At 45.7% G+C, this 15,441-nt stretch overlaps 1 protein-coding gene across 2 annotated transcripts in view; it reads left to right on the top strand.

Moving 5' to 3' along the window:
* The first annotated feature begins 2 nt into the window (after positions 1–2).
* The window catches only part of LOC120403903 (prolylcarboxypeptidase), a 57,270-nt gene continuing 41,831 nt past the window's right edge, over positions 3–15,441 (top strand). The window contains exon 1 of one of the 2 annotated variants that reach the window (XM_039535856.1): positions 3–23. Coding sequence is in view for 1 of the 2 variants with exons in the window: in XM_039535850.1 (XP_039391784.1) it covers positions 262–423 (162 nt within the window). In the remaining variant the exon portion in view is untranslated. Of the gene's footprint in view, positions 24–140; positions 424–15,441 lie in introns of those variants that run through there. The other variant, XM_039535850.1, reaches the window with a different exon arrangement.

The raw sequence follows: 15,441 nt of genomic DNA, 5'->3' as shown, positions 1-15,441 counted from the left end.
GAGCCGCAGAGCAGCATGCTGGGGTAGGGGGCCGGGGCCCTAGGCAGCTAGCTGCGAACCCCTTCCCCCCGCTAGGCAGGGGGGCGGGGCGCTGAGGCCCCCCTCTCTCCTCCCCCCGCTCGCTCCTTCCTCCGCTCACGTCCCCCGCCCCGGGATTCCCCTCGCGGCCTCTCCCGCTTCCCATGCGGGCCGGGCAGCGCCCCGGGGAGCTGCGGCCGGTATAAAGCGGGCGGAGCGCAGGCGGCGCTGCTCATAGTCGCTATGCTGGGGCTGCCGGGGCTGCTCCTGCTGCTCAGCCTGGGCAGCGTCTGCTGCCCTCTGGGGGCGCTCTCCGCCCTGCCCCTGGCCTCCCGGCGGGGCCCCCCGGGGAGAGCTCAGCCCCGCCCCGCCGCCCCCTACCAGACCCGCTACTTCCCCCAGAAGGTAAGCGCCTCCGCTCGCCCCGCCGGAGACAGCCCCGGCCTCTGCCGGGGAGTCCCCTCCGCTGGGCCAGGGTCACCCCAGCGTGAGTGTCTGGGGGGGGGAGTCCCCTCCGCTGGGCCAGGGTCACCCCAGCGTGAGTGTCTGGGGGGGGAGTCCCCTCCGCTGGGCCAGGGTCACCCCAGCGTGAGTGTCGGGGTCCTCCGCTGGGCCAGGGTCACCCCAGCGTGAGTGTCGGGGTCCTCCGCTGGGCCAGGGTCACCCCAGCGTGAGTGTCGGGGGGGGGTCCCCTCCGCTGGGCCCGGGTCACCCCAGCGTGTGGGTCGGGGGTCCTCCGCTGGGCCAGGGTCACCCCAGCGTGAGTGTCGGGGGGGGGTCCCCGCCGCTGGGCCAGGGTCACCCCAGCGTGAGTGTCTGGGCGGGGGTCCCCTCCGCTGGGCCAGGGTCACCCCAGCGTGAGTGTCTGGGCGGGGGTCCCCTCCGCTGGGCCAGGGTCACCCCAGCGTGAGTGTCTGGGGTCCTCCGCTGGGCCAGGGTCACCCCAGCGTGAGTGTCTGGGGGGGGTCCCCTCCGCTGGGCCAGGGTCTCCCCAGCGTGAGTGTCTGGGGTCCTCCGCTGGGCCAGGGTCCCCTCAGCGTGAGTGTCAGGGGGGGGTCCCCTCCGCCGGCCCAGGCTCTCCCCAGCGGGAGTGTCTGGGGGGCGTCCCCTCCGCTGGGCCAGGGTCACCCCAGCGTGAGTGTCTGGGGGGGGTCCCCTCCGCTGGGCCAGGGTCACCCCAGCGTGAGTGTCTGGGGGGGGTCCCCTCCGCTGGGCCCGGGTCACCCCCGCGGGAGGGTCAGTGGGGCGTCCCCTCCGCGGGGCCTGGGTCTCCCAGCGTGAGTGTCTGGTCTCCCAGCGTGAGTGTCTCCAGCGTGAGTGTCTGGGGGTCCTCCGCTGGGCCAGGGTCTCCCCAGCGTGAGTGTCTCCAGCGTGAGTGTCTGGGGTCCTCCGCTGGGCCAGGGTCACCTCAGCGTGAGTGTCTGGGGTCCTCCGCTGGGCCAGGATCACCTCAGCGTGAGTGTCTGGGGTCCCCTCCGCTGGGCCAGGGTCACCCCAGCGTGAGTGTCTGGGGGGGGTCCCCTCCGCTGGGCCAGGGTCACCCCAGCGTGAGTGTCTGGGGGGGGGTCCCCTCCGCTGGGCCAGGGTCACCCCAGCGTGAGTGTCTGGGGGGGGGTTCCCTCCGCTGGGCTCAGCCCCTTCGGCCATCTCCTCCAGGCCCCTCCCCAGCATGAGTGTCTGTGAGCAGGAGGGGTGTCTGTGGGGCCAGCTCAGACCCCCTTTCCCAACATCTTTGGGATACCCGCATCCTATATGTGCTTCTCTGCTGTGTCTGCAGGGCTGCCAACAGCTGTCTGGGTAGGGCCCTTCTTTCTGTTGATCAGCACCCACTCCCTGGCATGAGGGTCTGATATCGTCTGTCTCCTTCTCATGATGTGTTTGTTAAGGGCCTTTTTCTCTCTTATGCTTCAGAGGCTGTGTCTAACTTGGACCAAGGGAGACCTCAGGCAGTTGTGAAAGAGCCTTTTGAGAGTATCTCTACACTACAATTGGACACCCGCACCTGGACCATGACAGTTGATTCAGGCTCACGGGGGTCGGGCTCAGGGGCTGTTTGATTGCCATGTAGTTGTGCCTGAACATCTGCACTGCAATTAAACAGCCCTTTAGCCCAAGCTCTGTGAGCTCCAGTCAGCTGGCATGGACCTGCCACAGATTTTTAATTGCAGTGTAGACCTGTTGAAATACAGCTCAAATAGCTATACTTAAAGTGGAAGCTCCTTGAGGCAGGGACCATCTTTTTGTTCTGTGTTTCTGAAGTTCCTCGCATGGTGGGATACTGGTCTCTGACTAGTGCTGCTAAATGCTGAGGTATTACACACAATAAAATAATAATAGTGGTGCATAATCTAGTGTGAGATTTTACCAGAGCTTTAAAATAAATCCCACATGGAGGTGTCTGTTTAGCGTTTAGGGGCAGGTCTGTATCTGGCTGTAGTAGGGGATTTTTTTTTCCTTTAAACTTCAAAACAGGAAGTCATCAATCACAAACTACTGGCCTGTGGGATCCTGCAGTCTTGTTGCAAATGGAAATAATCTCTTATAAAATGCTGGATAATGCTATTCTCAGTGGAACTTGTTCTAATTTACTAGCATTGTGCAATTGGACATAAAGCATCTGAATGGTAATCCTATTTGAGTACAGGCTCTCTCCCTTTCCATGTATAAGGCATTATCTCTGAATGCTTAATATAAAAAACTAATGAAAATTTGGAAAAACCTATTTCCTTTCTGATAAATAGTTTAATATTATGTTTCTGTTAAGGGTAATGTTGCCCAGCCAGTGGACTTTTGCTGGGTAAGACAAGGTTGCTATAAATTGCTCTGTTTTTTCCTCTTGATCACTCAGATGATGGCGATTGGCAATGAATTAGTCATGTTCCTTGTAAAGTCTCCTGGGGTCCTGCATAATTTTGTCACCCCTCTACATGACTACAAGACTGCTGTACAAAAGTGAACCAGTACAGTGATGTTAGTACAGTGCTTAGGGATTGTAAAACTTTACACACCTATTAGCAACAGGAGGTCAACATGCAAAATAAGGCCACCAATGAAGTCCAGGGTCAATGCTTTGTGGAGATGTCTAGGCCACTTCCTTTCTCCGCTCTTGAGATTCTTGCCAAACTCTTGTGCTTGAACTATACCCAATCATATTGATCTCTGGGTAGTAGGTATCTGATACATTTAAAATCACTTGACTCAAATAGACTGCTGGAAGGGAAAGAATCTCTCTCTCCCTCCCTTTCAATACCAGTGTCCTAATCCCCTAGGAGGTAGGAAGTTAAACTGGGGAGGAAGTCAACAGGATGGTCAGACAGCATGCCCTCTGCACCTCATGTATGAACACATGGCCTTACTGGGATGCTAGCACTGGACTGAAGTCCTCTCTCTCATATTAGAGACATAGGAGGTAGGAGGGAAATGGGTTTAGTAAGGACTCCATGTAGTACTACTGTTTTCCTATGGATCATAATCTGACAGTCCCTAGGGACTCTGCTCAACCAACTATCTGTCCACATAAGGGAGCACTTCCCACCCTTCAGAAAGACTCTTCTTACAGCCTCTTCCAATCACATATGTGCAGATGTTTTTTTTTAAATCTGAAAGTGGAGTTTCAGTTTTCTACCTGCTAATTAAAAGGCCCACAGCTCTGATCCTTAGCAACAGGGAAGCTTTGCTAACCCTCCAATTGGCTTAATCATGTGGAGGAACAGTCAGACCGATTATTTTGCTAGTGTAGCAATGAGGGCAAACAGGGATGTGGTGCATCGTTCATTACCATGATACTAGTGTTGAGTGCTGGTGCCCAACTAACTGAGATGAATTCACAGCAATCTCATGATACTGGTGTTGAGCATGAGCATCGTGTTGCCAGTCTTGATACTTAATTAAAATGAAAAACATTAGAAACTTCATTGTACGCAGTGTTGTTGCGGCTGTGTTGGTCCCAGGATATTAGAGACAAGTGAGGTAATATCTTTTACTAGACCAACTTCTACTGGTGAGAGAGGAAAGCTTTCATGCTTACACAGACCTCTTTTTTTAAAGCCTCTCGTACTACAACAGTGTCCTGATCCCATAGGAAGATAAATTGGGGAGGACGTCCAGGCAGCATGCCTTTCCTAGCCAATGCTAAAGAGCAACTCCGTAACCTCGGAAGCTTTTGTTTTGTCACCAACAAAAGTAGGTCTGATAAAAGATATTACCTCACCCACCTTCTCATTAGAAACTTCAGGCAATTAAAGCTTTAGGTGTTATACGCTCTGATGGTTGGAATAGGAAGTACTAGGAGCCAGGAATCCTGGATTCTGTTCTCTGTTCTGCTACTGACTCTGGCTGTGTCTACACCAGTGCTTATGTTGGAGTAACTTATGTTGCTCTGGGAGCGAGGCTGGTTTACTTGCACTCCTGAGCAACATAAGCTGTAGTATAGATATAGCCTAAGTTCATGTCTACATTGGCATGTTGGTCAGGGGTGTGAAAAAAAGAGAAACACTTTCCTGCCGCCACAACTACCGCCACTCATTGGGGTGGGTTAATTATGCAGGCAGGAGAGCGGCTATATGGGAGACCTTACAGCAAGACAGATGCAGTGGTACAGCTTTGCTGCTGTAAGGTCTGAAGTGTAGACATAACCATGGTTCGGTGGGTGAACCACTGGCTTGGGGAGGCTAGCCCCTGCCTCGGCCCACCCCTTCCGCTTGAGGGCCCAGCCCCCAAGCCCAAATTCCATCCCCTGCAGCCACCAGCCCCCCCCCCCTGCAGCCTCAGAGCACCGGGTGGCATGTGCTCCTCCCAACCCCAGAGCACCGTGTGTGTGACCCCCCCCCCCCCAGATGTGCGTGTGGCCTGCCTTCTCTTCCCCCCTCCCTCCCCAAGCCCTGGAGCATTGGGCAGTGCAGCCCCAGTGCCAGGGCCCCGTCAGCCCTGGGCAGTCCCAGCTACCCCAAGTTCCAGCCCCAGCAGGCGTCCCTTCCTGGAAGAGTTGCAGCCTGCCTGGGCTGGGGCCAACTAGCTGCAGGGGGGAGCTCTGGACTGAGTGTGGGTGGGGCCACCGGGGCTGTTTGAGGAGGCACAGCCTTCCTCTACCTATTAGACATGCCGCCCATGAACATAACCTTAGTCTCCTTTCCCCACACACAAGCCCCCCCTCAGCTGTTTCTCCCCCCCTCCTTTCCTCCCTATGACTGGAGGGGAGTTAATGGGCCACTTCACCTTGAATGGTCCTTTAAATATGTGTTAAGTACACATCTAAACAATCTGTTTCATCTTGTATTTATCAGTGACACTCTGAGACCTTGTCTATACTAGAACTTACTTCAATATACCTTGCGTCACTCAGGGGTGTAAATAATCCACATCCCTGAACAACATAAGTTACTCCGACCTAAGCGCCAGTGTAGATAGCGCTATATTGGTGGGAGAGCTTCTCTTGCTGACATATCTACCGCCTCTTGTGAGAGGTGGAGTAATTAAGCCGACAGGAGAGCTCTCTCCCATCGGCTTACAGCATCCTCACCTGAAGCGCAACAGCAGTGCAGCTGTAGCACTTCTAGTGTAGACATAGCCTGCGTGAGTTTCCCAGACCTGAAGAAGAGCTCTGTGTAAGCTCAAAAGCTTGTCTCTATCACCAATAGAAGTTGGTCCAGTAAAAGGTATTACCTCACCCACCTTGTCTCTAATATCCTGGGACCAACCTGACTATAACAATACTGCATACAAATGGGGTGTCATAAACATACAGCTAAGGGTAGCATAAAATCCCTCTTTACCCTGTAAAGGGTTAATTCCTCTTTTACCTGTAGAGGGTTAAGAAGCTCAGGTAACCTAGCTGACACCTGACCAAAAGGACCAATAAGGGGACAAGATACTTTCAAATCTTGGTTGGGGGGTGGGGGGCTTTGTCAGTCCGTTCCATGTGCCTTTTCCTGGAGAAGCAGCAAAGAGTTCTGTGGCATCTTATAGACTAACAAACATATTGGAGCATGAGCTTTTGTGGGTTAATACCCACTTTGTCGGATGCATCCTGGAAACAGATCAAGGAAGCAAGCAATCCAACTCCATTATTAGTAGTAGTAGTAGCAGCAGCGAAGGAATGCGTTAGCTTACTTTTATTTTGGCTTGTGATTTCCTTTGTAGGAAGAGGGAGATTTATCCCTGGTTTTGTAACTTTAAGGTTTTGCCTAGAGGGGAGATCCTCTATGTTCTTGAGTCTTTCGTTATTCTGTAAAGTACTTACCTTCCCGATTTTACAGAGGTGATTCTTTTACTTTAATTAACATTCTTCTTTTAAGAACCTGATTGATTTTTCATTGTTCTTAAGATCCAAGGGTTTGGGTCTGTGTTCACCTGTACTAATTGGTTACGATATTATTCTCTAGCCTCCCCCAGGAAAGGGGGTGTAGGGACTTGGGGGGATATTTGGGGAAGATAGGGCTCCAAGTGGCCCTCCCTAAATGTTTGTTTAAATCACTTGGTGGTGGCGGCATACTGTTCAAGGTGGAATTTGTGCCTTGGGAAAGTTTTTAACCTAAGCTGGTAAAAATAAGCTTAGGGGATCTTTCATGTGGGTCCCCACATCTGTACCCCAGAGTTCGGAGTGGGGAAGGAGCCCTGACATGGGGATAACAATGTTTCACAACTCTAAAGGACATCAAAATATGATGTTTCTGTTCCCTCTTTCTTATTTTAGCTTCTTAGCAACAAAGATCCTGTTTTGATCCAAATGGTCTCTAACACAGGATTGAGAGGAGAAAAACAAGTTTAGCATAATGACTTCTAGAATGTTGTATAAAAAGAGAAAACTGAATTTGTGAATATGGCAACAAACGTCATAGTGTAAATCACAAAGCAGACTTTCATTTTTAACCCATTTTTGTATATTCACCACTTCCAAAAATTCTCCTTTGTGGCTGAAACTTTCTATACTAGATCTCTGTCCAAAGAGGTACATTAAAAAGTTTGAGCAGAATCTGTTCCACAAGGAGTAAGTTCCATTGTCAGAGAACAAACTTGATACTTTAAGCTTTAAAGAATATTTAATGGCATGTTGCAAATGGATAACTTCAGAAGAACCACCTTGAAAAGTCTCAACTTTTCATATAGTAAGTTCTAACTAATCCCTTGGGTAAATTTTTTTTGCGGAGGGGTGGGAAAGACTATTAAATAGTTGCAAATGACTGTAGAGGAAAATCACTTTTGTACAGTACAGTATTTCTGTGTTTAATTTGAGTTTGACTGTGAAGCATATAAATACTTTATTGCACTGTTTGAAGCAGGACTTGTATCAGAAGCTTCACTGCTGAGATGCAACTAAAGCTGAATATGCTCTTTGTGCAGCTGGGGAAGTACGCAGTGGAATTATAAAGTTTAACATTAACTTCCTCTTTTCCCATTTTTTCTTACTTAAAGTGAGATCAAATGCAAAAAGCTTATGTTGATGGAGGCTGAAGTCCAGAATGTTGAGAAACAAATCAAGTAATGCAGAAGTTAATGTTGCTATGAGACCTTTAACTTGCATACCTTGCTTGTACAGTACTGTGCATATCAGTGGCTGTCAATCTTATTTGTTGAAAACCAAGCTTGGAATGGACTGGAGCAATGATGGCCATGTCCTGACACAGGTCTCTCTCTCTTTTTTTTTTTGCTACTTATTATTTCTCCTTTCTGTCCTTTTTCCCATCTTGTCTTTTATTTATTTTCTTATTCACTTTTGCTCTCATACATATTTCTTTCTGACTTCTGGGTCTGATCCACACAGAATTTTGTATCAGTTTAACTATTTGGGTTAGGTATGTGTCTTTTCTAGTGAAATAGTTAAAGTGGTACACCACCCCCACACCTCTGTGTGCACACATTTATACCAATATGAGGGTGCTTGATAGCTTAATTCCCTTCCATGACAATAATAAGCTATATCAGCATAAGCACTCTTATACTGGTATACTTGCATCCACAAGGGGAGATGTACTGCTTTAACTATATGGTATAGTTAATACGGTACAATTTTTGTGTGTAGACAAGAACTTATCCTCTTTTCTTTGGTAGTTTTGAGCCCATTCTCCTACTCACGAGAAGGCTACGTATTGGGAGTGTTCACTGATGCTGTCTGAAGCCGAGCTGAGTGTAATGGAGAAGGGAAGCTGGAGATGACAATCTGCAGTTTGCACCCACATTTGTGTGATCTACTTTTATACAGCCAGCTATGTCAGAGGTCACAACGAGAGGCAGGTGTGGGTAGCTCTCAAGGAGCCACTTACCACTTTTATTTGCAGATTGGCAGCAGCTTTGCCATGTGTTGGGGGCCTGAAGGGTGAAGAATCTGGAATCATGCAGCTTTCCAGACCCACAGTGATCCTCTACTGCCTCCTAAAACTAATCTGGCACCTTTCCCCCTCCAGGAATCCCACATCCTAGACTGGAAACACTGGAATGTGTATTAAAGTACGGTAGCCCTTGCAGGCGCTTGTAGCCCGCACAATGGTTATAAGGTGAAGGACTAGGAACATAACGCAGAAATGCAAGGGGCCCATAGGCCTAGACCTATGAGAAGAACTCAAGCAGTTAGCATGAGTGTAAGGCCAAACAGCCTGTGTAGGAGTAGTTGCTTAAAAGGGTTTGTGCCGATGGTGCCTGGATGGGTCATGCTGAGAATGCCAACTCAGGGCAGACTGCAAGAGAGAGGGCAGACAATGCCCAAGATTGGTGATTTATTCTATAATTAGATTCACCAATCCAGTAACAAAACAGCTTCCGTAATACCACACTGGTTAACCAGAAACCAAATGCAGTCCCCTTTTAGGCAGTCCAGCCTTTGGCTCCATCTAGACAGCCAACTCTAAGCGCTTGTCTATGCTACCCACCGGATTGGCGGGCAGCGATCGATCCAGCCGGGGTCAATTTATCTTGTCTATAGACGCGATAAATTGACCACTGAGCGCTCTCCTGTCGACTCTGGTACTCCACCAGAAAGTGAAGCACAAGCAGAGTCGATGGGAGAGCATCAGCTGTTGACTTACCGCAGTGAAGACGCCACGGTAAGTAGATCTAAGTACGTCGACTTCAGCTACGCTATTCACGTAGCTGAAGTTGCGTATCTTAGATCGACCCCGCGCGGTAGTGTAGACAGCCCTGATATAATGAGGGGTTACTAAAAACCTTATTCACGATAAAAGTTTTACTTATCCCAAAGGACCGGACACATTGCCCACCAGGCCAGTGAATATTTCAGATTTCACCCAAATATATGCTACAGCCAATCCTTACTAACTAAATCTAAGATTTATTAATAAAAGAAAAAAGAGAGTTATATATGGTTTAGGGATCAATATAGATACAAATGTGTGTAAAGTAGTTAGGTCAATTTCATAGCAGAGATGGTGAGGCTGCTGGTTTGTAAAAGACTTTCTGGAATCAGTTTAGAAGGTCATAGTCCAATAGGCAGTCCAGGTGTAGAATTTGTTCAAAATCTTCCATGAGAATTCCAGGGTAATCCAAGGTAACTTCAGTCTTATGGTTAAACCTTCCCTGTTAAAATTTAAGCAGACCTGAGATGTCAAGATCAGGCCCGGAGCTTTGTTTTATAGCTCCCTAGCAAGCTGGCAAGCCTCTTGTCACAGCAGGACCTCCGGGGAGGAAAAATAGGCAGTGCAGATAGTTGCTTTGAAGTTAATCATCTATTTCCTAAGCATACACAGATAAACTAGTTGCATTCATTCACATAAGGCAATTAGCCACTACTTCATTATGGCATAGATAATTAAGTTGAAGATAATATCGAGCACATCACCAGCCACTGACAGTATCAGGAGGCGTGAGCCAGAGTGACATCGTTTTTCGACTACAAGAAAGGGACCAAGAGACTTTCTCCGTTGGATCATATGAACTGGAACCGTAAACTCCCTGAACATTACATCTCACCCAAATGAGGGTCAATCCATCCTCCTCATATCCACTCATTATACTCCACACCTGAACATAGCCACTTTATGAACTTCATACCCTCATATCTCAATGTCTGTACTTCGACCCATCAACCTTTTACCTCCAATCGGGGATATTGCAGATTATGTATTCCTTATGCCACCCGCTCTTAAACCAAATTTTGCACCCTCGATAATCTGTATGTCATTCCCTGATAACCAGAAACTTCTATGCTTAAACTCTGTATCGTCCACTTTTTCTTAATATCATCTTAATAAAATTTTTAAATATGTTGTTCTTAGTTTCCTGCAGTATCTTACATCTTTGATCTTAAGGTTAACTGAACCATCCGCATGTATAATACAAAGCACTTAAGACATGAAAGGGAATTAGCATCTCCAAGCTGATTTCTATTAGTGTAAATAAATGGGTTAGTGATTGCTGGTCTAATATATTTTTTTGAAATTCTCATACAAGTAGATTGTCTTGATCACATTTCAGTGCCTCCTGTTAAGTTGTTATGGGTCATACCCAAGTTGGCTGATCTGTCAGTATCACAGGATAGCATAAGTAAACTATTAGTGACCTTAAACCACAGGATGGCATAAAGACTTTGTTTTGCTTGTTTTGTAGTAATCACAAGTGCTGAAATTAAGGAAAACTGCTGACAGGTAACAGCAAGAAGCCAGTTTGTATCAGTTTAGGGTGTTTTTAGAGAGCATCTGCAGATGTCTCACTGCATGTAATCCTAGTAACCCAATCAATGTATATGCTAATACATTTAAACTAATTAATATGCTAACCTATAAGGACACTCCAACATTATGAGGGTGAGGAATTTAAGATATGGCATGGGAGGAGCTACTTATACATATGCATGAAGAACATCAGAGCCTATAAAACATCTAGTTTTAGTACAAATTTAACAGCTGAACTGATGATCCAGAATGCCACTTATGGCCAGTCTGGCTGAGGTGATGTTACTCTGAGAACTTTAACTTCGGTATTTCCTGATGAGCCTCATTGCATAGTATTTAATAACTTTTAAAGTTTTTTCAGCAAAAGAGCTAATAAGATTTATGTCAGAGTTTTCTTTGATACATAGTGCTTCTGGGGGATCTGATGCATATGTCTGATAGGCCCTGTTTCCCCTCATCACTCTTTCTGATTCCATCTTTCACAGAATTAAGCTTCTGTGCAATGGCTTGTACTGATATAATCAGAGCTTTGGAGCTATGCTCCGGCTCCGCTCCAGCTCCAGGCAAAAATCTGCAGCTTCACTGCTCCGGAGCTGCTCCGGGCTCCGCTCCAAAGCCTTGGATGCGTTATTTAAAACTTAAACTCTTTTGCAGCATTGGTTTGAAAGATCAGGTCCTATAAATTCTATCAAGATCGTGAGACTACTACCTTTAGCAAGGGGTTTATATTTTCAAACTAATGCATGTAAATTGTGGGACAGTTTTCAAAATGTGTTCTTTCTGCATGCAAGCAGCTTCAAGTGCTAATTCATACACGTTATAAAATAGACACACAAAGCCACCCAGTATGTGTGTAATTGGTAATGCTCTAAAACACAAATGTTTGTGTCCATAAAATTACATGTGCATAAAAGGGGAGAGTGCATTGAGACATGAAAATTTGGCTTTTTTTCAATGGGAGCAATACAACTAACTCAGTTCCCAGCTGTATCAGATGCCTTCAGTACCATCGCTTACATTACAGTCAGAAATGCTGCTAAACCTAGAAGAGCTGGGGAAAGAGAGACCTTGAGGTCAGAATTGCAAAAGTAGGGAGGAAAGAAATTAAAGAGGAAAGGAGAAGACAAACTATTCCTTTGGAAGTAGTTCTTCCTGTCAGTTACAGAAGTTGCCCTGCCTCCAAGAGATGTATCAGAAACTCCCACACATTAAGCGTGAATGTGTGGCTTTCCCAGCAACGCACAAGACCTAGCTACAATTTGGATTATTATTCATTATCAAGCCTTCACATTCACCTGGGGAAGCCCATACATTCTGGGACCACCACCATGGGTGCTGGGATATGATGGTGCTGAGCATGGTCACATGATTAGATAAAGAACGCAGTGTCGAAGTGTCACTGGCTGTTTAAGTCTCTGAAGCCTGGTCTGCTCTAAGAAATTTTGGTTTTGCTAGGGTTTTATTGGGGAAGAGAGGGGGAGCCGGGTTAAGCATGTTTGTTTTCATTACAATGGTGCTTAGAGGTCCGGTGTTAGATCAGGGTCCTGTTGAGCTAAGCGTTGTACACTTAGTAAGAAACTGTCCCTGACGCAAAGAATACAATATGAGTTGGTTTTGTTATTAAATTAGAAATTTCTATCTTTGCATGTGCCTGCATTAGGAAATTTCTACTAAAATTTCCCACTGGTGGAGCTGAAGCGGAGGGAAACTAAACATTTTTCTAGTTTAGGCACAGCTCAAGATGGATTTTCTGTATATATATATTTTAAGTTATAACATGCTTAACCCTAAAATGCCTTGTAAAATAAATCATTGTGGGGAGGGAAGCAGGAAAACAGCCATTAAAAGGGTGTGATGCTTAATAGCTGTTGCCTATACATTCCACAGTTGAATTGTATATGGCATGGAGAGTAGTGTATGTAGTAATCCTTCAGACTGTTTGTTTGGAAGGTAGCTAAACATATCTTTCACTTCATTTTTGTCATCTATTTCTGACTGTGAGAATTTGAACGCTTCTGTCAGATCTGGACCTTGCCACAGTCACTCCTGCCTTTCTGTTGTCCAGATTGGATTATTGCAGTGCTGTCAGTGTGGCTGCATTTGAAGCTCATTGGAAGTTACAGCTGGTTCAGAATGTGATAGCTACCTGCTATGTTATACTGTATTGGCCACAAAGACTGTAATACACAATTCCTTGAGAGCCGCATTGGCTTCCTAATAATTTCTGGGTACAAGGTATGGACTCCATCTATCAAACCCAATATGGCATGAGTCATGTCTACTTGAGAAACGGTCCCCTTTCCTATGGAGCGCTAAGTCTAACAGTTTCTTGACCTGCCTGTGTACTGTGTTCACAAGAAGGGAGTTCATAATTATGAAAACAAAAATGCCTTTAGCCCCAACTCTGGAATTCTCAATGCAGCATGATATTTTTGTGTGGATTAGTGTCTGGCTTTTTTTTAAACAGAGCTGTATAATATAACTTGGCATGAATGTAGCACTTTTTATCCTTGGGTTTCAAACCAATTACAAGGAAAGATGTGTGGGCAATACCTCCTTTTTGAACTGATAAAACTGAAGCACAGAGGCAAACAATGAATTGATGTAAGGTGTCCTTAAATCACATGCTCTTGAGATTAATCCTTTTAATTCCAGTAATTATGGTGCAATATTTAATTGGTACTAGTGATGGCATCTCAGAATAGTAACATGTTGAGAACAAATAAGTTGGATCTCTTCATCACTGACAACATAATACAATAGCCTTTTAATTTTTTTGATGAAAGGAAAAAAATCAGTGGTTTTTGAAACCCACTTAGTGCTAATTAAAAGTAGTGTCACTGGTTAAAAAGAAGTGATAATTCATGTCTGTGACAAACACTATGTTGATTATATGTTTTATTCATCAAGTAGTATCGGAGTACTTGGCAACAGCTCTGCTGTGATTTCATAATGGGATTTAAACCAGGAGCTATAAGTGAATACAAGCTATAAGCAAAAACAATAGATTTTGTTCAGCAGATAGGCAAGTGCGGAAGTACTTGTTACAGCTTATCAGTGAATTTTTATTTTTATACACTGTTTATCTGTGGGTCACAATGCAGACATCAACTTTTCAAAGTAAGCAGGAAACACTTAATTTCCTCACAACTTGCAGCCTCTTCCTTCAAGGGAGCAGTTAATACAGTAACTACAAAAGGCAGCAATAATCACCACTACCTCTTTGAAAATAAACACTTCCTCTTTCATGCACCAGCCGTTTTAATCATTAAAACTATAATAAGCAGAGGGTGAGAATTGTGGATGACAGTGTCTTGATTAAAGAAAGTTTAAAAGGCTAAACAAATGAAACTTCGAAGTAGAAGGAGGCCTTTCATGAACTCCACACACAAATTAGATTCTCAGATGATGTAAATCAGAATAGTTCTATTGAAGTTATTCTGATTTATGCCACTTGAGGATCTGGCCCTCTGTTTAATGGTCAAACCAAAACTGTGAATTCCTTTGTTGGTAGGGGTTCAGAGTCTGCTAGCAGTTCAAAGTGGTATTTAATGTCAACATGTTCTGCGTTGAATTCATTCTCCAGCTGAGAAGGATCAAGACCATATAACTGCTTGAGAGCATGTTTGTGATGAGACATCATTGACTTAAATGTAGATGATTTGTAGCACATCCCAAATTGGGAAGAGGTTAGGGACCACATGACTGTCTTTGAATCTGTTTCAAAACCTGAAGGAATACAGAATGAAAAGAGAGAGATGGAATATAATTGAAACAGTGTTTGTTCTGGTTGATAACTTTTCTCCCCCCCTACATTCCCTTGGTCTCCCTTTTTAGCTGATCCCCTCTCAAGAAAACCCCAACCAAAAAATTAAACCAAACAAAGGGTGAAAACATGGTGGCACTAACAGGATGTTTGCAAAACCTTCTTTGTTATATCCCTTTCTCCTTAATCTTTTGTCTATTTTATCTGTTTAAATTGTAAACTCTCCAGGGCAAAGATTCTCATTCTGTTTGTGTAATGCCTAGTGGAGTTGGGCCCCTGATCCCAGTGGCCCTTAGGTTATACCATGATATAAATAATAAAAATTTGACTCTAAGTCTGTTAGTAGTCAGGACAAAAGTTATTTTAGCTATACAGGAATTCAGTCACTTGAAATACCTATCTTAGTCTGCTCTTTTCTGCAGTTTTACAGAAACTAACTCTTGCTTCTGAAACCTTGACCTGTACATTTTACATACTCACCTGCCCTTTACAGTAATTTAGTACCTGGTTTTCTGCAAACACTACTCCACCTGTTGATTAACGCCACTCCCAGACTTCAGCTGTGCAATAATCTTTGTCTCATCACAACATGAATTTAATCCCAAGATTAAAATGGACCACTTTGGAATTTAATGCTGATTTTCAAATAAAAGAGTAGGTTAGCTTTTTAGGACATTGTGATGGGTTCCTTCCGGGGTGCTGGCTGGAAAGGGGTACCACTGAGCCCCTCGACCCACCAGCCTTGGCTCCCACTCACCTTGTAATGCTTTGACAAGCTGCAGATATGCTCCCAGTCTCCTACTTTCACTGGCAGGCAGGGAGACACCGAGCTGTAGTAACATGGAGACAGGCTTTCTGACCAGCCCCTGCATGGGAAGGCTATACAGCTAGGCACTTACCAGCTTCTCAGGTGCACACCCTCTCTGGAGGCTAAACCCAAAATTATACCATCTTGAGCTGCACAGGGACCTGTACAGCATAAGCTCATAAAATTTGCCTCCTTCCCTCAGTGTGGAGAGGAATATACACAGCTTTCTG

This window comes from Mauremys reevesii, linkage group 1 (genome assembly GCF_016161935.1).
Source record: "Mauremys reevesii isolate NIE-2019 linkage group 1, ASM1616193v1, whole genome shotgun sequence".
NCBI lineage: Eukaryota > Metazoa > Chordata > Testudines > Geoemydidae > Mauremys > Mauremys reevesii.
This window is presented reverse-complemented; position numbering and strand designations above follow the sequence as displayed.